Consider the following 19,936-nt stretch of genomic DNA (forward strand, 5'->3'; position numbering starts at 1 on the left):
AAATTCTAATCAAGTGCAAATGCAGAATTTCCCACAGCAGTTCAGTCGAACTAACCCTCAGTTGTACATCTACAATACCCCATTCTGCACATCCACATGAAATACATTAAAGCCTGCTAATTTATCGAAAGGCAATCTAGAATCTGCTAAATCAAGTGCTCATGTCTACCACAGTCCACTGCTTGTGTTTCTTGGCTCTTTCACTAGCACCCCCAACACCCAGTTGTATCAGGCATCACTAAAAATGCTGATGTGCCCATTAGTAAGCTCGCTGTTCTCAGATCATTCAAAGACTTACTGAGCCATTATCATGTGAAAACAACAAAAGAAACAGGGCACAAACAGTAGCCTGTGTTGCTGTCTGCAGCCTAATCTAAATCATCTTTTTGAAAAGCATTGCAAATGAAGGTGGACAGAGTTTTGTCAACATGTCCAACCCACTTGGCTGTAGCTTGTTTAAGACAAAATTCTCTGACTGGTGTGGGAAATGTGAACAACCTAAGCAATGAATATAAACGTCAAAGGTAAAACATTAACTTTTCCCAGCAAATAGTTCAACTGATTGAAGAACGTCTACAGACAAACATAGAATGATGCTGACTGAGATGTATCAGTGTTAAATAGATATTATAGAGATATTATATAGTCTAATGATCTGTGGCTGAGGCTCACAGGTACCATTAAGGAATACCATCTTCTCAAGATAATACTTTGAGGCCTGTCTACTGACTAAGTAATGTTTAAGATATTTGCAAGTTCATTTGTTATCATTTGCTATCAAAATTTACTTCAAACAACGCTTCTTGGATAACCTAAAAGTTGGGTTGCAAAACATTGTTTTTTATTGCAAAACACTGTGCTACAGGTTGCTGAGACACTACAATGGTGGTTGTAGTACATTGGGTTATTTAGCAAATGGAGATGTACATGTAAATTATCTTATCTATAAACTTATGTCATTTTATATCTATGTTTTCGCACATTTCTTAGATACTGTGTATTTTCCTGCACTATTTCTCCTAATTTTATTTTCAGAACAAAATGCTAATATTTTGTCACTCCACGTGGGGCACTGCAAAGAAATTTCTTTCTGATGTGCATGTTTATATGTGCAGTCCAAGTCATGCGTTGGACCCATTGTGAAGACAGGAGACAGGCGGACTAACCTGTTTGGGGGTTGGGACAGCACTTGAATGGCTGTGTATTGTGCACATCAGGTAGTGTGTACGTGTGATTGCACTCATATATGTTACCCCTTACTCTTTGTGCAGGATAATTCTAGATAATGAAAGAATAAATAATTTACCCTGCAAACAGACGGATCAAACTATTAGTGGTTATCAGGCTAAATGAGCCCCTAAAGAAGCAGTTTTAGATTTTCATGACAGTCAATTGGCAGTGTCTCTGGGTACCAAGAAGCTCATGTTTGAAGATGTAATACAATCTGATGGTGGCGTGATCATTTACTCTGCCTGGCCAATCTCAATTTCACGTATTCCTCTATAGGCTGGGGAACCAGGTTACGTTAACGAAAGGTGTGTCATAAAACATCTGTGGCATCTTAAGGGCATGGTTATTTTGAATAAAAGCAAGTTTTACGTTTACTTAAAACCGAAGATATTGTAAATAGTTGTCGAACCAAAAAACCTCTCGGATGACGGGCAAAACTGCTTGAAGAAAAGAAAATCAAGTCCAATTGGCAGAGAAGAAAATTTTGACAGGAATCAACCATGATTTGGATGAGTGTTTTTTTAAGGCAATTTCAAATTACATGTATACATCGAGGGGGCCTGATGACAACGAACATATCAAAAATCAGTATAACTGGTTGTTTTGTTATCCTCAATATAGGTAGTAAGAGTAACTTAAGTAACTTTTAGATTTCAATAGGTATTCAGGGCGCTGACCAATGACCTGGGATCGCGGTCGCCCCACCCCCAAAGGCCGCGCAGCTTTTAAAAACCAGCCAGGTGACCACCCGGGCCCATCCTCCCAGTTTTTTTGTTGACTTTGTCAACCTATTTTATGTCACTTAAATCGTTATTATTTTTGTTCACCTTTTTGATGTAGGTATTTTCCTGTATCTTGACTCATCAAAACTCTACAGAAATGGCAGAGTGGAAGACGCAAATTGGTTACAACTACAACCCGCCTTACCATGCCTACGCTTACGGCCTCGTCTACCCGCCCGGAGCCGAGCAGAACCACGGGAACGTGAACGGCTGGGGCGAATCCACCGTGACGGATTTTAGCAGCTACAATCCCGGGATGACCCAGGTGTACTACGCCGCTGCCGCCAGGACCAGAGAAGAGTCTCCGCCCCAGAGCCCGGAGCAGCATGTGACAAGCGGCCATTGCCATTACCAAGGCTCAAGTCTGGTCTACTTCGGTGAAAGCCAGGCGAGCCGCCTACTCCTGGCCGCCCCGCAGAAAACTATCTACGACATACCCGCTGATGACACCAAGCAGGCCGGGAGCGATTCAACCAGTGATTCCGAGGCGCACGCCAGCCCCGGTGCGTCAACTGCCGAAACAGCGAATCGGATGTACATTTAGCTAACAGCGATTAGCTCGGAGAGCAGGACTCGTTTTCTTAAGCTAGCCTAAGGAATTTAACATCATATTTACTATGGAAATTGCTGTATTTCCAAGATGGACAGTATATAAATACTCTGGTATTTCTATTTTTGTTCCATTTTGGTGTTGAAGAAAAGTAAAAAACAAACAAACAAACCCGCCGAGTCATGGCGGCGGTTACGTCTCCCAACATCAAATCGGAAGTCCCCCTTCCAATTTAATCAATTCATTTGTCCTGTTTTACATACTCAAAACTAAGCGAGGGAATAGATTGCTTCATTTATAGTTACTTTTCCCTCTCAGATTCGTGGAGTTTGGGATGCACCGGAGAGGGAAGCTCCAGGCAGACGGACCCGGCTGTATGGATAAAGAAAGAGTTGGATGAGAACAGCAGGAGCCCCACTGCCAACAACAATGTTTCCAGTTCTCTCATGGGAGAACCGCATTCCTTTACCGATGTGGGAAACGAGGAAACCAACACTTTCACGGCCTTACCAGAACCAAAGAAACCCAGCACAACCCCAGTAAGTACCCCCAAAGGAAAGGTCCGTGCAGCCTTCTCAGAGAGCCAGATGAACGCCCTCGTTCAGCGCTTCAGTGTGCAAAGATACCTCACCCCTGCTGAAATGAAGAACCTTGCAGAACTCACCGGGCTTACCTACAAACAGGTGAGGGTTCACATATGTCTTTGCTCCCACATTTATTCACCCTTTTTCATTCGGCATCAGTTCAAAAAATGCATTCGTTATAGGTCAAAACATGGTTTCAAAACAGAAGGATGAAGCTGAGGAGACACCAGAAGGACACTAGTTGGGTGTCCGAGCGCTACACTACCACAGTCAATAGAGGAAGCCCAGTTACTGGAACCATGTTAACCAATGTCCAATCCCACATTACACCTGTAAGTATACCCCTCCTAACATTTGAGCTGTCTTTCCTATGAATCCTGTTTACTTGTAACAGAGAGGCAATGGTACAGACAGAGACAAAATTCATTCATGACGGAGGCCTAACCACAGTCTGGTTATGCCTTAAAGGCAAGATGAAACAAAATCAAGACATTTTACTGTTGAATGGACGATTCAGTTTTTTTTGACTCTCCCGATTCCCTTTCAGTATCAAGGGGAAGTGAGACCCCAGCAAAAGGACCATTATAATCATTCCCTAATGGAGGCAGCCTTTAAAAAATCAGCTCCACAGAACATCGCATTCTACCTGGCTGCAATGGGCAGCGCTCCTGCTGGCTACTCAACCTGGTCTGCCAACTCCCCCCACACCAGGACTCAGCCAGCTGGTTGGCCCATTCCTCCATGCGTCAACCATTACGAGTTCAGCGCCAGTGCTTTCAATTCACCAAGCAATACTGAGCAAGACTTGGGTTTTTACCGCAAAGAGGAGGAGTCTGGCAGCAACCTTAACACAGTGATTGTTAATAATCCTAGCCAGTAGGTAGTACCACTGTTTAAGTTCTTTGCTTCCTTTGCTGAAACAGATAGTCTTCTTGTCAAGAGTAGATGTACATACGGTCTCTTGTTCATACTTTTTTTTTTTTTCATTTTTTATACCTTACTACTGCTTTGTAGCTTTTTACCTCAAGTTCTATTTTTCTATGAAAATATATTGTCATTGTTCATTTTTGCCTTATACTAGGTCCAACTCAAATCTTTGTACTACATTGTTCATGCCAAAATTTAAGTTTCTATAAATACATCTTTGTGCGGCAACTGTAAACTGTCTTGTTTAAGCCCTGGCCAACTGTAGACTGAAACTGAATGAACAGCTGAAACCAGTGAGGTTTTGATATTTTATTAAAAGGTATTTTATTGAAAATACTATTTACATGAGATCCAAAATCACAGTCAATGGGGACCATAGGATACAATGGCAATATTGCTCCCATCAAAAGTATGCAACACTCAACAAGGCATTGGTCGTCTGCTGCAGGGTCAGTGCAAAATTTCCCCAGTGGAGCAGGTTGTAACGGGAGGGACTACAGTAACTGAAAGGGTGAAATATTGCATAATCCAATGGAAATACAGAACTTGTGTTCATCTATGTTCTGTGTCATTTAAATAGAAGTGGGCAATTCTTGAAAGTATATAATACGTAGAGCCTGTATCATAATATGGTTGCACCTGCTAAGTCACACCCCCCTTGCTTCACCATAGGACTAAATTGTCCACTTATTTAAAAAAAGAAGAATTCCCTTTCCAAGCCCATCCATTCAATGATTATTTATTCCAGCAACAGAAATTGCTCTTTCAATCATAACTTACTCTCAACCAATTACAAAGGCCTTGGTTTCTTCTCCCTTAATTCCTGTGGGAGGTTTGTATGACTGAAAGCAAAAGGGAATGTATTTTGTCTGTGAGCAAAGAGGAAATGTGTCTTTACAGCTCTGGATTTGTGTGCGATCATGCCTAATCCATCTTAAGGCTACGGTAGATGTAGCGAATAAAGGCAAGTGATGCCCAGAAGGACACACTGCCTAGCATAAGTGAGAAGACCAGTGCAGTAAGCAGAGAGTAGCCGAAGAACTCTGTGGTTTGCACAAGTCCACTCATAGAGGAGCGGTTCCTGTAATAGAAAACAGAGTATACAAATATGAAGAGGCCTGTTGAACCAGTGCTCAGCACACTCCGCCACCACCATTGGTAGTCCTCGCCAGATAACAGGAAGTAAGTTAGAGCCACAGAGATACAGGCACCCACTGAGATGAGGATGGCAAAGACGCACAGCAGGATACCATAAAGGGTGTAGTGCTCTCTGCCCCAAACTGTGGCAAAGATGTAGTACAACTCCACTGAGATGGCACTGAGAGAGAAAGAGAGGTAGTAAAATGAAATTGCAAGTACATAAGCCATACAGATTTGTAACTATAAATAATTGTCATCATATTGTTCACTCAGAATTCCAAAGAAAACCAAAATGCATCACTACAAAACATGTGCTGTATGTATTTGCGACCATTTCTTCAGGTAAAGGTTGTTCCTCAGCTGTTAAATCTTTGACACTGCCGCTTTTAAAAAATGAATACAGCTGAGAACAGCTGACCATGGACAACAGCCTCACAAAAAAAAGCCTTTTGTGATATCAAGGAAGGATGTCAGTTTTCTGAGCTAATGGATATTTCTTTCATGCCCATTTTGACTGAAAATGGAAAACACAACTCCCACTCATAAAAAGGTCCATAGAAGTACAACTTCTCTGTCAGATTACATTTTTCAAGACCCAGGTGTCATCAGGTATCATCTCACCTGAATGGCAGGAAGCCACCAATGGCCATGTGCACCACTGTGTGTTTGTACCAGGGCTGTGTGGGGATCTGCCGAGGAATGTTGCGTGTGCGGCAAGGAGCCTGGAAGCTGCCGGCTCGGTTTTTTCCCACAATGCCGCCAATGACTGTGAGGGGGAAGCCAACCAGCACCCAAGCACCTAGTAGTAGGAGGACAGTGGTGGCTGGAAGGGCCTGGGTTGAGCCGCTCCCCCAGTGGATTGAGTTCACTATACTCCATGTCAGGAACAAAGGGGCTGTCACAAAAATAAGGAGAGAGGGATGAATGGTAATGAGTTGAATACATTTTTCGCCATATTTACATAGAAAATAATAATAGTACATTACATTTCTTTCGCATATTATTTAACTTCAGATACACTAATGATGTAATAGTAAGAGAAAAATTGCGTGCAGCTTGAAGAATATTAATTGGAATAGTCAGGTTTAGAATAAGAAACAGATAAACTTTGAGATTACCTAGGGCCAGTGCTTTTATGAAACATGGATAACAAAGGAGGATTTAGAGATCATTATCTCTAAATCCTGATTTGTTATCTATATGTTTCAAATAGAAAGATAAAGGTTGAAAAGAAAAGTTGGAAAGAAAGGTTGAAAAGAAAATCTAATAGATGAAGTGATGGTGCTCTTGAGGCAAGCATCTTCACAAATGCCTCCATATCTGACTCACCTGAAAAGAGAGATGAAGTGAGGATGATGTTCCACACCCAGCGCTGACCATTGATTTGTGTGTAGAACCTACATGAAACGTAGCCTGACACACAGCTTGTCAGTGCATACAAGACAATGGCTGCTGAGTTGATGGCGCCATGGCGATGTACATTGAACATTCCGAGCAATGCCATAACGATGATTCCTAGAACGAAGAGATCAGAGGAACTGAAGTCTGTAGATTTGGAAACTCTGGTTTCTAGTTTCTTCATCATTTCCTGCCAAATTAAGACTGCTGCAATTGGTCCATGTTTATCCAAAAACAAAATAGGTAACGACTGGAGTACAAAAGAAAAAAAAAAAAAAAATGTCATGACTCCTGTGGAGCGCAAGCAATTCTTCAAACTTCCCTAAAATAAAGGAATCTTCAGACTCACAGGCATTAAGCAGCACAAATCACACTCAAAACATGTCTGTCCTCAGTCAGTAACACAGCAGCCTGACTGATAATATCCAAAAACCAAAAAGGGAAATACGTGATCAAAGATTGATTTACTGAATGTAATGATTAAACCATGGAAAATGTCCCTATTTGATTATACACACCAAAATCTTCTTACAAAAGTAAAGAAAGTAAGTATGAAGTGTTTGCAAACCCAATCGGAATGCCAGTGAATTGGCATACTCAATATACTGCTTTTTGGCTATATTTTATATGTGGGTATATTTATTCTTCGAAAATAAAGTCAGTATGAAGTATTAGTAAACCCAGTCAGGATGCATAATATGAACTGCTTTTTGGCTACAGATGAATATAAATAAAATTACAACATTTATTTCAACCATTTAAGTAGCCATGATAAGTAGTAGTATCAGACAAGGAGGCAACAATGTCAAGAGAAAGACAGCTCTATGAGTAGAGCATTTAATGGGGCAAATTGAGTTTTTCTCAAACCCAAGTCAAGTAAACTGAGACTTCACTCAATGGCAATTTCCTCAGGGATCGCTGAAGAATTTCTGAAATCATTCTGAAAACCACTCTGTGATTTGTGAATCCTTATCCCAGAAGGAGCATTAAGGAAGAAGTGTAGCTCATCATTTTATGGTATACTGTATGGTGATAGGAAACTCAGAAATTAGACTTTAAGCCATGGGGCTGGGCAAGCCTCTCATTCATGTTCAGAACTATGATAAAGCATGCGTCAGGATAAAACTAAAAAAATTCATATGAGACACAGTGGTCCAAACTGCAAACATGAAGATCAAGACCAGAGAGTGGCTATATATAGTACATTGGTTTTGATCCCATGGGAGAGGTATTTGCCCACTCATCTCTACTTTATACAAGGTCTTTAATGATGTAGTAATGTCTATTACACCTACAGACAGCATTTATGGCTTGGTTTGATGAAATATGGGGGGCTTTTATTTGCAAATTTTGCAGATTACTGTACCATTCCTTTGTTGCCAGCATGCTGTTCATTTGTTTGTACTTTCTAGACACCATCCATTTGTATTCAAGGGCTTTCCCTTTCTGATATATAGAATATGGTTGACTGTTGTATGATAGTTGTGTATTATTTGTTTTGGTCTGTGTATGTACTTTGTAATAAATAGCTACCTGTTGCAAGAGTAAGGAACTGAGCCCCCACTCCAAGCACAGCGCACAGCAGGCTTTTATAAGGAGGAAATCTGAAAACGTCAGTGTGAATAATCTTCCAGCCGTTGTCTCCTTGGTCTAAATCGTCACAGCCACCTTCCTCCTCCACATTGTACCTGATAGGAATGAATAAAACAATTATGTAACGCAATATTTATCTGTTAAGTGCATGGCAAGCAAATACCCTACAAAAGAAGACTTGAGTGCACCATTCATTCATAATCATTTGGCTTATCCAGCACAGAGGGTCACAGTGTTCACAGCAAAAAGACTTTTTTTTTGCGCGCGGGGGGGGGGGCAGAATTCACTCCTCAAAATAAAATAATGTCTCTTCAATTGGCAATAATTTACATCTGTATCAAATGTGGTTTAAATGATCTGATAATTATGGGGCCACACACTTCACTAATCTTCAATTCAGAATAACTGCTCCTATAGAATAAAACACGAAGATTTACAGCCTACCGCAACATAACAACATCATTAACCCACAGACCTGGCAAAGTCATTCTTAAGGACCCGCATGAGGATGATGATGACAAAGCCGAGCAGTAGCACCACCAGCACCAGGGAATTGATGATGGACAGCCAGTGAATCTCCAGTGTTTTGGGAAAGAAGGAGTAGTCTCTCAAGCGCTCGCCTCTGCGGGAGTGAGGCAGGGGGGACTCAAACCAGTGCACGCTGTAGGTGTGGGTGACTTTGATGCTTCCTCCACCCACCCCTACGCCGCCAACCACTGCCCCTGCCCCCTCCTCCAGGGGAACTGGTTTGACATCTTTCACCGAGACATTGGCAAAGATGACTGAGTTGCCATTGTACTCAATGTTGAAGTCTAGATGAGTCCATAAACCAACCTGTTGGGAGCAGAGAGAATGGGGATATATGGAAGGATGGCGAAACGAGGATGGGATTAAGCAAAGACAAGAAATCTGGATTCATATAAAAGTTTGATCAGCTTCTATTGTCTTTTGGTCTCAAATGACAAAACATCCCATTTACCTTGTGGCTGTGAGGGAGGAGGCCACTTTCCTCAATGTATCCCACAAATCCCCAGATTGGAATGTCATCCAGGACAAATTCAAAGTAATACAGCTCCTCAATGGCTTCACGAAGCTGGTCCACCTACAAAAGACACAACATTTCACTCATGTATTGAGGTGACAGCCTAAAGGGCAACTACTATTTTTAAATGTTACAAGTAGAGAGTGTTCTGACACATTTTCAAGGCATTATAACACAAGGCTGGACAAATAGCACACCCTGGAAATGTGTAAAATGTTAATTTTAATACAAGATTTTAAATATGATTTTCTTCTATTGTATGATTAGACATTTTTTTGACTTGCCATGCTTATATGTGGTTGGTTTTCAATTCACAAAGGAGAGATAATTCCGCACACCTTACAAAAAAATTTAATGGTTATTTTGGACTGAGGTTCAGTGCCAAAAAAAGAAGAAAGCGGCTCAACTGACTTATTAAGTGAAATGACCTGAAGAAGATCCTGATGGACTGAATTAGTGTTTGACTCAACAATTTTTTGGTCGGCCTACAGGCTTGGTAAGTAGCAAGGATCATTTTCTCTATTTTTAGCACATAGCGAAACACATCTAAGACATCCTTGTAGGAAGTTTCCAGTGAAGTGAACTGCACAGCATGTTCAGCCAGTTTAATTGGGACTTGAAACCTGAGGGAGCAAAATGCTCAGTTCAAAGTGAACTCAACTGAGATAATCATTTCACTAAAGGTTGACTCATTATTACATGTTGTACAGGAAGACTGCATGTGTAAAAAATACCCTAAATCTAATCTAGCATTATTACTCACTAATCTGTTACAATTTAAATGCATATCTCTGATATGAAGATGTCAAGGAGAAAAAAAAAATTACTGTTACCAAAGTAGGAATTTGGTCACAGAAAGTAAGGTGACATTGTCTGACAGGAAGCAGAGATGATATTAAAATATACTGTGAATCCTAGCAATATAATATACAATGCCAGTGCCATCATGGCAACCTGACATTTTCAGGATTACTGATCATGACGGAAATTGTGGTTTTATGAAATATTTTGCCTAACATACTTTGCCCACTTGGGGTAATATAATTGCATCATCTATTATATTATATTATTACATGTTTAGTATCATAGCTAAGAGTACATGTTTAAATTTTTCTGGTGTGTCATACCTGTTTCTCTGAAAGTATAAGCTGGCAGAGAGTTTTTTTCTCGACATTTTCCCTAAACCGGATTTGGTACAACGACTCAGCCATTCTGTCACCATCCAAAACTTCCCCCAGACTCAAAGACTTGTGATGTACCTGGATAGGAATAAGTGAAACAAGAGGCATCACCATGGTTTCAGTTGGTTAAAATTCTCTCAGAAATTCCCCATTTCAAACAAACAAAAACAGAAACACCCATCTCTCTATCATATAATTGCATTAGGTTTGTTTTACTTGGATATAACAAAGATTTTTCAAAATTCTCATATCTCCCAAAGTGACTATAATTGGGTCATGAAAGAATTTTTTGTCCGTCTAAAATTGCCTATCATCGAGAAGAACAATTTCAGACGAAGAGTGCTATTTTTGTAACAGACAAGTGTAATAGGAGTTACTTATCAGTGACTCAAAAGCAGATGCTACATTTTCTTTAAAGGAAAGTAGTCAAGTATTTCATGTCTGCATTTATCAAAAGGCTTTGATGGATTGTTTAGGAGGATCTGGCATAAATGATGGCTGAAATTAAGCCCAATTTTAACATATGATCAAGTGAATGATGTGAAAGATGTGAAAGGCTTTACAAAGCAGAATATGCGATTAATTTGTCCATTATATATATATACTGCTCAAAAAAATAAAGGGAACACTTAAAAAACACATCCTAGATCTAAATGAATGAAATATTCTTATGAAATACTTTGCTCTTTACACAGTTGAATGTGCTGACAACAAAATCACACAAAAATGGATCAATGGAAATCAATTGTATCAACCCATGGAGGTCTGGATAAGAATCACACTCAAAATTAAAGTGTAAAAACAAACTCTAGGCTGATCCAACTTTGATGTAATGTCCTTAAAACAAGTCAAAATGAATCTGTGTTGCTTCCTGAGTGGACACTATGATTTCACAGAAGTGTGATTGACTTGGAGTTACATTGTGTTGCTCAAGTGTTCCCTTTATTTTTTTGAGTATATATATATATATATATATATGTGTGTGTGTGTGTGTGTGTGTGTGTGTGTGTGTGTGTGTGTGTGTATATATATATATACATATATGTATATGTACGTATTCAGTTTTTATCCATCCAACCATCCATCTATATTCAGCCCATTATTAAACAGTGAAAACAAAAAACAAAAAGACTGACCCTCTCAGGCCTACAAACAGGCAGTGTGTAGTAGTGATATGTCTCCTGGGGGTTATGGTAAGGTCCCACTTTGTTGACATAGAGAGTCACATTGTCCCCCTGTTTGTAGCCCACCACCCAGCCTGAGAAAAAGCACAGGATCAGGATGCTGTGCCGAACCATTGTCTTCTGGAAACCACCAAACAGGTATCCTTTTTCAAACGCCATAGACCCTGTTAGACATACAAGAGGGATGATCAAAAACGGAATGTACACTTCTAGACAACAATATATTTGTGAAACATGGCAAAAAAAAATGAAATAGTTTAATGACCATGAACTACGATACACTTCACCCGTGTCATTAGAACTGGGGAACTGGTCTGTGATATAATCAGATCAACCAGTCTAAGAGTGCAACAAACAGTGTATTTAGTAAATAGAGGACCTTTTTTTAAGGGGTATTTTTTTGGGGGGGGGGTTATGCTGTAGTATTTTGGGATATGATGGGATACAGGTGCACACTAGAAGCATAAAGAAGTCATACAAATCTACACAGTGACATTTTCTGTTAAATCTTTTTTTTTCTATCTACTGGGCTGTGTGAGATCATAATCATGTATAACATTTACCTGGATAATCTTTTTTCAATATTCTTGTGAAATCAGATATCACTATGTCGCCAACACTGAGACCAAACTGTTTCTGCTGAGGATTAGGGCTGTTTTAACTACAACAAATTAAGGTCCAATGGGGGGATGTTTTATAGGGACTGTCCTGTGACACTCCATTGCATTGGATCACAGGATGGTTGCAGTTTTACCTGGTTAATAGACCACTGCACAGCTACAGTTACACAGTCATACCTCGTATGCCATTTGTGCAGGCATCATGAGGTTCGGTATCAGATTACTTCCATTGCCACTTAAGTGAGACCAGGGTCAGGTATTATTGTGACATTGAAAGGTGGCTTCTGTGACTGACATCATCGCATCTCAATATTCAAGACGACAAATTGAATGTTGATTTCTAGCCCTGAATGACGGACAGATTGAGAGACCAAAGACGAGAAGTTTGAAAAATCTGTTGTACCTGAATAACCGCTGTGTCGTTTGAATCCAGATACTGCAGTCAGCATGAAGAAAACCCAAGAAAACCCCGTGTGTCCGGTGGATTCCTCGGACTCCAGGCCCCGACGGTCTCCCCTCAGCGTCGTTACCGGAGCTTAATGTATAGATTTGCAGGGAAACATTGTGGAAAACGCGCAGGGAATTCCCCAAACAGTCATATATTAACTGCTTTCATATCAACAAGTTAGTAACGCCTACGGATCCAGACACATCGAATTTGAAAGAGTCCTACTCCACGTCACCTTAATAATAAAAACAACGATGGCTCGATTGACTTTTCCGGGATGGGCGGAGAAACAAAAAAAAACACCTCCGACGTACCTGGTACTACTTGTAATTTTCTTATGTATCCCAGGGAAAAATTTAACTTATCATGATTTTTTAACGCATTTGAAAACAAATGTTGGACAATTTGAGCCTGTCTGCCCGAGGTACTGTGATTTTTGGCTAAATTGACCGGATTTCCTTCAACCTGCGTCAACCAATGAAATGCTTCCTTGCTAAAAATCAGCCAAGATTAGTCAAATCTAGTCCATCGATCATCTGGTCCTTGGTGTGTTTCGGGATGAGGCGTTCGATTTATCGATTGGTAACGCCTGGTATGTGTTTTCCCGCGAAACGAACACACTTCCCCGCCAGCAAGGAATACTGTGTTGACTTTCGCGGTGTTATCTCTTCTAACAAATACCAGGTAAGTCATGCTTATTTGACGTTGTCAACACTCAAGACAGCCAAACCAACAATAACAATAAAACAAGCAGATGTCAGTTATTGTTTTAATCAATTCTAAATAGATTTCGATAACAAGTAGCTATTCAGGCTCTATCCCATCAAGTTAGCTGGCGTTGCTTTCCAGACTAGCATCAACCTGGTCGTTGAACGATGTCTCGGTGGATCTATCTTGCTAGCTAGTTGGCTAGCTGGTGCCGCTTGAAATTCTTAGCAGGTCTTCCTACTTGCCATTTCTGACAGACACATATATACGCAAGTGTGTTATGTTCTCTGCGTACCACCAAAGCAAGCAAAACTCTAGCTAAGTAACGCACCCTTGACGATGGTTATAACTTCTATACGACAACAGAACACGCCAGGTAACTAACCAACCTATTTCCACATTGATCTCGACCCTTGTGATTCAAATCTGCTTCGTTTTAGCACCATGGGAATACACGGACTGGCCAAGCTGATCGCTGATCACGCCCCTGGTGCAATAAAAGAGCAAGACATCAAGAACTACTTTGGTAAATGATATATCGTTACGGTCTTATTTACAGTGGGAATCGAGGTGTTGAAGAAAGGCAATGGGGCAAATCAAAAACATCTAATAACCCAGCGGAATTGATACAGGCAGTGATGTGTGTATTGTATGTAATTAAGGCTGCTATTACGTCGATGAATGTAATGCAACTTCTGCAGGAAGGAAAATCGCTATAGACGCCTCAATGTGTATTTACCAATTCCTGATTGCCGTGCGCCAGGATGGCAATGTGCTACAGAACGAGGATGGAGAGACAACAAGGTACGACCAATACATACTACGGACTGATACCATAGAGGATGACACATTACAATCTAAGGCCCAGTAGTTCTCCAAGTCCTACACCAGCTAACTCCTTCATTCTCTTTCACCACCACACAGCCACCTGATGGGCATGTTCTACAGGACAATCCGTATGCTGGAACATGGAATCAAACCTGTGTATGTTTTTGATGGCAAACCGCCACAGCTTAAATCAGGAGAGGTTAGTGTGGGCTGATTTTGGCACTTGCCTTTCATTCCTGCATGCTTCACTCTTAAAAATTACATCAACAAGGAGGGTTAATGGGTGTTTACCCTTTCTTGATTTTTCAATCAACACAAAGATGTTTTACATTTGATGTCTTTCATTTTGCAAAATAAAGGGATTCATTTTCAGGGGAACAATTAAACATGACAATTTCTCCTGATACCCCAACTAAAAATTGCACCTGTTTTTTTATTTTATAATCCATGACCTATGTGTTTTCATGCTTTGCATACTCTTCATACACCAGCTGGTAAAGAGAGGCGAGAGAAGGGCAGAAGCTGAGAAGTTGCTCGCACAAGCCCAGGAATTGGGTACAGTCAAAAACTTTTTGTATTTTTTTGTTGTATCTGTAAATATAGTAATGTTTTAATGGCCTGGAATCTATTATTGCTGGTCTGTATGAATACAATGTAGGGGTGATCAAACAGAAATTTAGCTTCAAATGTGTATACTGTAAATATAAGTGTGTCTACAAGAAAATCTTATTAAAAAAAAAAATGAAAACATCGTATTCATATGGTTCAAACTTTGGTTTTACATTAATATGTCTGTTAAAACCTTGTTTCTCAACCCAGGAGAACAAGAGAATATTGACAAATTCACCAAGCGTCTGGTCAAAGTCACCAAACATCATAATGATGAATGTAAGAAGCTGCTCACCCTGATGGGAGTGCCATACATTGAGGTAAGAGACACATTCACTTTGCTTAATGTAGGCATGAACATGGATGCTTGTTTGTTTGTTTTTTAGTGTCAATGCTTACTGATAAGAGATTAACAAACACAACAGGGTCTTAATGGCAAAAATCAACTGAGACATGGTTGTTCTTACCTGTCCAAAAGCCATAATTATGTTTTGTATGATTACACACTTTAACATTATGTAATTTACATTAATTTAATGGCTCTGATTAAAAATGTTAGTTTTTGCACTGCCGATGCCAATATACTGATTTATAAGGAGGATTGATACTCATTTTTCTTTATCTCGTCCTTTTTTTCTTAATTCAGATTTTTTTTTTTTACACCAAGCACGGTTTTTTCTGTTTCATCTGGCACTAATACTAAAATTGCAATAACCCCTTATATATTAGTATGTAGTGTCTCTGGCTGTGTCTGGTTTTTAATTTTAGTGTGAAATATCCTAGGAGACTGGAGCGATTGAATGCAACATACTTCATATGACACATGCTTAAGAAGCTGTAACATAATTGCCTTTAGCTGTATTCAGAAAATATCATACTTACTGTTAAATTTATCATTTTAAGTTTTTCTTTTTTGTTTGTTATAATGTAATGAGCTATCATCTCCAAAAACTGAAGCTCATTTGGAGACAAACTCTGTTTCTAAATTAAAAATACTCTGAAGTTTAACCACCAACCCAAGGAATTGGTATCCCATGAGAGTGAGTTTTGTGATGAAACATAACTCAGCTCGATTTGTGTTTGCAGGCTCCGTGTGAGGCCGAGGCCAGCTGTGCCGCTTTGGTCAAAGCTGGGAAGGTTTTTGCTACAGCCACAGAGGATATGGATGGACTTACATTTGGAACAAATGTCCTGCTCAGACACCTTACTGCTAGTGAAGCAAAGTAAGCCCCCCCGAGCGCTTCTTAATATGCTGTTTGTAAAGTGGCCATGCTATAATTCACTGGAGTATTGCTTGTGTATTTTCCATCGGCAAACATCGGAATCAATGCTGGCATGGTTTAATTGGCGCATGAATACCAGATACTAATGTTTCAAAGACATGTTGTATTTCAATCATTTCATCACTGGCTCATTTCATACAGTCCAGGCTTATTTATTCAATGTGAGTGGTCTGTGTACATCTTTATGCATTTGAAATATCACGTCAAATAATTTGTGTGTCAGGAAACTTCCTATTCAAGAGTTCCACTTCAGCCGTATTCTGCAGGAGATCAGTCTGACCAATGAACAGGTACATGTAGCACATTATCTTATACATTATATTCATAGAGAAATTGAGGTTAAAATCGTCTAAGCACCTTGTGCATTTATAATTGTTCACCTTTTCAGTGTATTTGCAGAAATATGGATCTTAAGCTGCCCTAGACACTTTCATCTACATAATTTGAAATTTTATTTGCTGTCCTGCTAATTGTACAAAGCAAACCCATGAATATGTTTTAATAATTCACATTGTAGTTCATAGACCTGTGTATTCTGCTGGGCTGTGACTACTGCGGTACCATCAAGGGCATTGGCCCCAAGAGAGCCATCGACTTGATCAAACAGCATGGATGCATTGAAGAGATCCTAGAAAATATTGATTCAAATGTAAGTTTGCATTCTCTTCCATTACGGGTCCTGTCAAAAGGAGCTGGGAGGCTTACCATAATTTGCTTGTTTTGTTGTCTTGCTTATTCCTGTGCAGAAGTATCCTACTCCTCAGGACTGGCTGTACAAAGAAGCGAGGGGGTTGTTTTTGAAGCCTGAAGTGGTGGATTGTTCCACAGTGGAGCTGAAGTGGACTGAGCCAGACGAGGAGGGGCTCATCCAGTTCATGTGCAATGAGAAACAGTTTAGGTAAATATCTGCTTTCTTTTCAATGTAGTTTGAGTTTGTCAGCAAAGTTTATCTTTGTATGGCTGATGCAAGCAGATCATTGTTCATCTGAAGTGGTTGTGTAACTGCGTTTGACCAACAGGCTGTGCTATGGGACATTAGTCAGTCAAATCAGATATATTTGTCACAAAATTTTATTAGGATCACTTAGTGTAGACAATTATGTAATAACTGGGAATTTAATTAAATGTTGGTGTTGAGTCCAGTTAAACAGTATTTATACATGCCTTGAAAACCCACTTGCCAATTTTCCAGTTATTGAGAACATGGTAGCAAATCATAGATGTGCTTTAAACTGAATGCCAATATTTTTTAGTATCAGTTAGAATTCTGACTTCGACTGGTTAAGTTGTTGAACAAGGGTTATCTGCATGCAGTGAAGACAGGATCCGCAACGGGTGTAAGAAGATTGTGAAGAGCCGACAGGGCAACACACAAGGAAGACTGGACTCCTTCTTCAATGTCACAGGATCTTTGTCGTCCAAGCGAAAAGTAAATGTCTATCATCTCTATTTCTTAATTTCACTTGTCTACTAATTACTCATAACACTAAGAAGATGACACACTTTGGGCAAATTTGGTTTTAGACCCCAGGTGAAAGATGTTGACCGAGTTGCTTCATTAGTTAAATGTTTCACTTTGGGGCACTGCTCCTGAATGACTTTTGTCTGCAATCTCTGTATTTACTTAAGTGTTTGACTTGCTGACTTGACTTTCTGTCTCATGTAGGAGCCTGAAACTAAAGGGCCAGCAAAAAAGAAGCAGAAGACAGGAGCCACTCCGGGAAAATTTAAAAAGGGCAAATAGCTTGTATGTGGAACCCATTTCAAACTCAAAAATTAGCCAGTGAAGAACATTGAGTTCTTATAATTTGTGCTTTAGTTAAACCAGGAGGAAGTAGCAGGACAAATGTTTAGTAATTGGTTATTGGCCAACATTGTATAATGTAATGTTTTTTTTATTTTTTCCTGTAGTATCATAATAAAAATACTGAATGTCTTGTTTTTTTTGCTTTGTTTTTGACATTTTGGCTCATTTTCTTGGACCAATTTGACAGCAAATATTTTCTCTTCAGGACTTAAATGAGTTGCATAGATTTTAGGTATTTGATCTATTGGCTAGTGTAGATGATGAACTTTGTGTGCACATATGTTTAATATCAACTTAAAGAAGTCTTCAATAAAATTGTGTAAAGGTTAAGAAGAAGCAACATACAAATTAATGCCACCAGAAATGAATAAAACAAGCAATACCCTCACTGAAGACCAGGATGAGTCTATAGATGGGTCTTTTTAGACAAGGTGTTGGTGATAAGCAGTATTTCCAGGCGGTAAAGCACTCCATCCCATGAGATTAAACATTTTATTTGACCATATTTGCAGATGACATTGTGATCTATAGTGAGAGCAGAGAACAGGTTGAGGAAAATCTAGAAAGGGGGAGGTATGTGCGGGAGAGAGGAATGAAGGTTAGTTGCAGCAAGCCAGAGTATATGTGTGAGAATGAGAGGAACTCAGGTGGCACGGTGAGGCTACAGGGAGTGGAGATCAGAAAGTTGGAGGATTTCAGGTATTTGGGGTCAGCAGTCCAGAGCAGCGGAGAGTGTGGAAAAGAAGTGAAGAGCAAGGTTCAAGCAGGTTGGAATGGGTGGAGAAAAGTGTCAGAGATACAATGCAATAGAAGACTATCAGCCTGAATGAAAGGAAAAGTGGACAAGACAGTGGTGAGACCAGTATGGCCTAGAAACTAATAATGACAAAGACAGGACATAGTGAGAGGATGAAACAGAATAGGGTTAGATGGAGAAGGTTGATTCATTGTGGCAACCTCTGAAGGGAAAAGCCAAAGGGTAGAAGAAGATTGGGTCATAAATTGATTGCGCTTGCACAAACTTCATTCATGTATTGACTGTCTGAGATGATTGTGAATTATTGCAAAGGCTTAGAAACAATAAAGTCTGAGTAAATAAGATTAATGTTCCATCAAAACCCTTACAACTTTATCCTTGTGAAATATACATAAAAATAAACTTTAAATTTACTGCCATAAGCCTTGCCATCCAAACAGTCTTTTTTTCTTTCCCTTTGCAAATTTTTAAACCACAGTGACTGGGAGTTCAGTACTGTATACAGAACTTGTAAATTTTGCAATACGGATCAGATATATTAAGTAAATCATACACAAAGCAGTCTAGTTTTCGTGACTGAGTATAACAAAATGGATATAAAGCAGTTTCCTCAAGAAAAAGAAGTTTTAAAGTTTAAATGGTGTTATAAAGTGGCATTTAGACATACACTTTAGTACACAGTGGATCAAAAAACTAGGTCAGGCCTCAATAGAAGACAAATGCAATGTTTTGATGTGATGACCACGCTGGTGTTTAACATAAAATATGCAACAAGCTTTTTTCCTCGTCTTTGCTTTTAAACTAGTGTCTTCATCCCAACCCTTGAATGTCTTTAGGGGAGCAGATTAGTGACGCTTAATCTGTAAATCCTTCCAGTAGAAGACCATTGGCCCGTTCTGTATCCAAAGTCAAACTGTCTCTGAAGTTTACGCTTCATTAAAAGTAAGGCAGTCTTTGTTCCCTGTTCAGACAGTTTAAACATCTATTGAGAAATAATGGATGAGCAGAGTGTCGACTTCCTCAAAAGAGCATCATACTGTCACAACCAAAAACATGATTTTGCAGCCACTTACTATGAGAAATACTCCGGTATCACAAGAAGTGTTGTGTAATTCAACAGGATTTATTTTATTTTTAAATGGGTATTTCCAAACTGGTCTGTGGCATATAAAAGTACTTAATTTCCTTTTCCCTTCAGGGGTCACTAAACATGCTACATTTGACCTTTTTTCTGTATCATCCTCTCTCACTATACATAAATCGTC

At 39.6% G+C, this 19,936-nt stretch overlaps 3 protein-coding genes across 4 annotated transcripts; 2 read left to right on the plus strand and 1 right to left on the minus strand.

The window, feature by feature from the left end:
- Nucleotides 1–2,109: 2,109 nt before the first annotated feature.
- On the plus strand, nt 2,110–4,026 carry nanog (nanog homeobox). The gene is made up of 4 exons (XM_086151643.1): nt 2,110–2,515; nt 2,881–3,245; nt 3,329–3,478; nt 3,694–4,026. Exons 1-4 carry the CDS (start codon nt 2,110–2,112, stop codon nt 4,024–4,026), a joined length of 1,254 nt encoding a protein of 417 aa, XP_086007769.1.
- Nucleotides 4,027–4,370: 344 nt separating this feature from the next.
- On the minus strand, nt 4,371–13,143 carry tm9sf1 (transmembrane 9 superfamily member 1). 2 transcript variants are annotated; one of them, XM_086150413.1, is made up of 10 exons: nt 12,994–13,143; nt 12,635–12,766; nt 11,564–11,775; nt 10,374–10,505; nt 9,184–9,306; nt 8,680–9,038; nt 8,145–8,299; nt 6,543–6,728; nt 5,835–6,108; nt 4,371–5,391 (listed from the first exon to the last, which is right to left on the minus strand). In XM_086150413.1, exons 2-10 carry the CDS (start codon nt 12,678–12,680, stop codon nt 4,998–5,000), a joined length of 1,881 nt encoding a protein of 626 aa, XP_086006539.1. In that variant the 5' UTR covers nt 12,681–12,766; nt 12,994–13,143; the 3' UTR covers nt 4,371–4,997. The 2 variants fall into 2 exon arrangements, with proteins under 2 accessions (XP_086006539.1, XP_086006540.1); XM_086150414.1 differs by lacking the exon at nt 12,994–13,143 and having other exon boundaries at nt 12,635–12,816.
- A 137-nt stretch (nt 13,144–13,280) lies between these two features.
- Nucleotides 13,281–19,085, plus strand: fen1 (flap structure-specific endonuclease 1). Its single transcript, XM_086151426.1, has 12 exons — nt 13,281–13,363; nt 13,828–13,913; nt 14,089–14,191; nt 14,312–14,414; nt 14,707–14,770; nt 15,035–15,144; nt 15,911–16,047; nt 16,331–16,397; nt 16,625–16,756; nt 16,854–17,005; nt 17,422–17,536; nt 17,774–19,085. Exons 2-12 carry the CDS (start codon nt 13,832–13,834, stop codon nt 17,849–17,851), a joined length of 1,143 nt encoding a protein of 380 aa, XP_086007552.1. The 5' UTR covers nt 13,281–13,363; nt 13,828–13,831; the 3' UTR covers nt 17,852–19,085.
- Nucleotides 19,086–19,936: the final 851 nt, after the last annotated feature.

The sequence above is a fragment of the Fistularia commersonii genome, chromosome 8 (assembly GCF_037954325.1).
Source record: "Fistularia commersonii isolate RoL2024-O1a breed Wild chromosome 8, RoL_Fcom_v1.0, whole genome shotgun sequence".
NCBI lineage: Eukaryota > Metazoa > Chordata > Actinopteri > Syngnathiformes > Fistulariidae > Fistularia > Fistularia commersonii.

Excerpts from the sequence above, each read along its gene's own strand:
- tm9sf1 (XM_086150413.1), bottom strand. The coding sequence starts at position 12,680 with ATGCTGACTGCAGTATCTGGATTCAAACGACACAGCGGTTATTCAG. Across the intron at positions 9,039-9,183 it reads TCCTCCCTCACAGCCACAAG|GTTGGTTTATGGACTCATCT; the intron begins GTAAATGGGATG and ends TGCTCCCAACAG. Across the intron at positions 6,109-6,542 it reads CACTTCATCTCTCTTTTCAG|CCCCTTTGTTCCTGACATGG; the intron begins GTGAGTCAGATA and ends TTTTTGTGACAG.
- nanog (XM_086151643.1), top strand. The coding sequence starts at position 2,110 with ATGGCAGAGTGGAAGACGCAAATTGGTTACAACTACAACCCGCCTTAC. Across the intron at positions 2,516-2,880 it reads CGAGGCGCACGCCAGCCCCG|ATTCGTGGAGTTTGGGATGC; the intron begins GTGCGTCAACTG and ends TTTCCCTCTCAG. Across the intron at positions 3,479-3,693 it reads TCCAATCCCACATTACACCT|TATCAAGGGGAAGTGAGACC; the intron begins GTAAGTATACCC and ends ATTCCCTTTCAG.
- fen1 (XM_086151426.1), top strand. The coding sequence starts at position 13,832 with ATGGGAATACACGGACTGGCCAAGCTGATCGCTGATCACGCCCCTGGT. Across the intron at positions 16,398-16,624 it reads TCAGTCTGACCAATGAACAG|TTCATAGACCTGTGTATTCT; the intron begins GTACATGTAGCA and ends TTCACATTGTAG. Across the intron at positions 16,757-16,853 it reads TAGAAAATATTGATTCAAAT|AAGTATCCTACTCCTCAGGA; the intron begins GTAAGTTTGCAT and ends ATTCCTGTGCAG.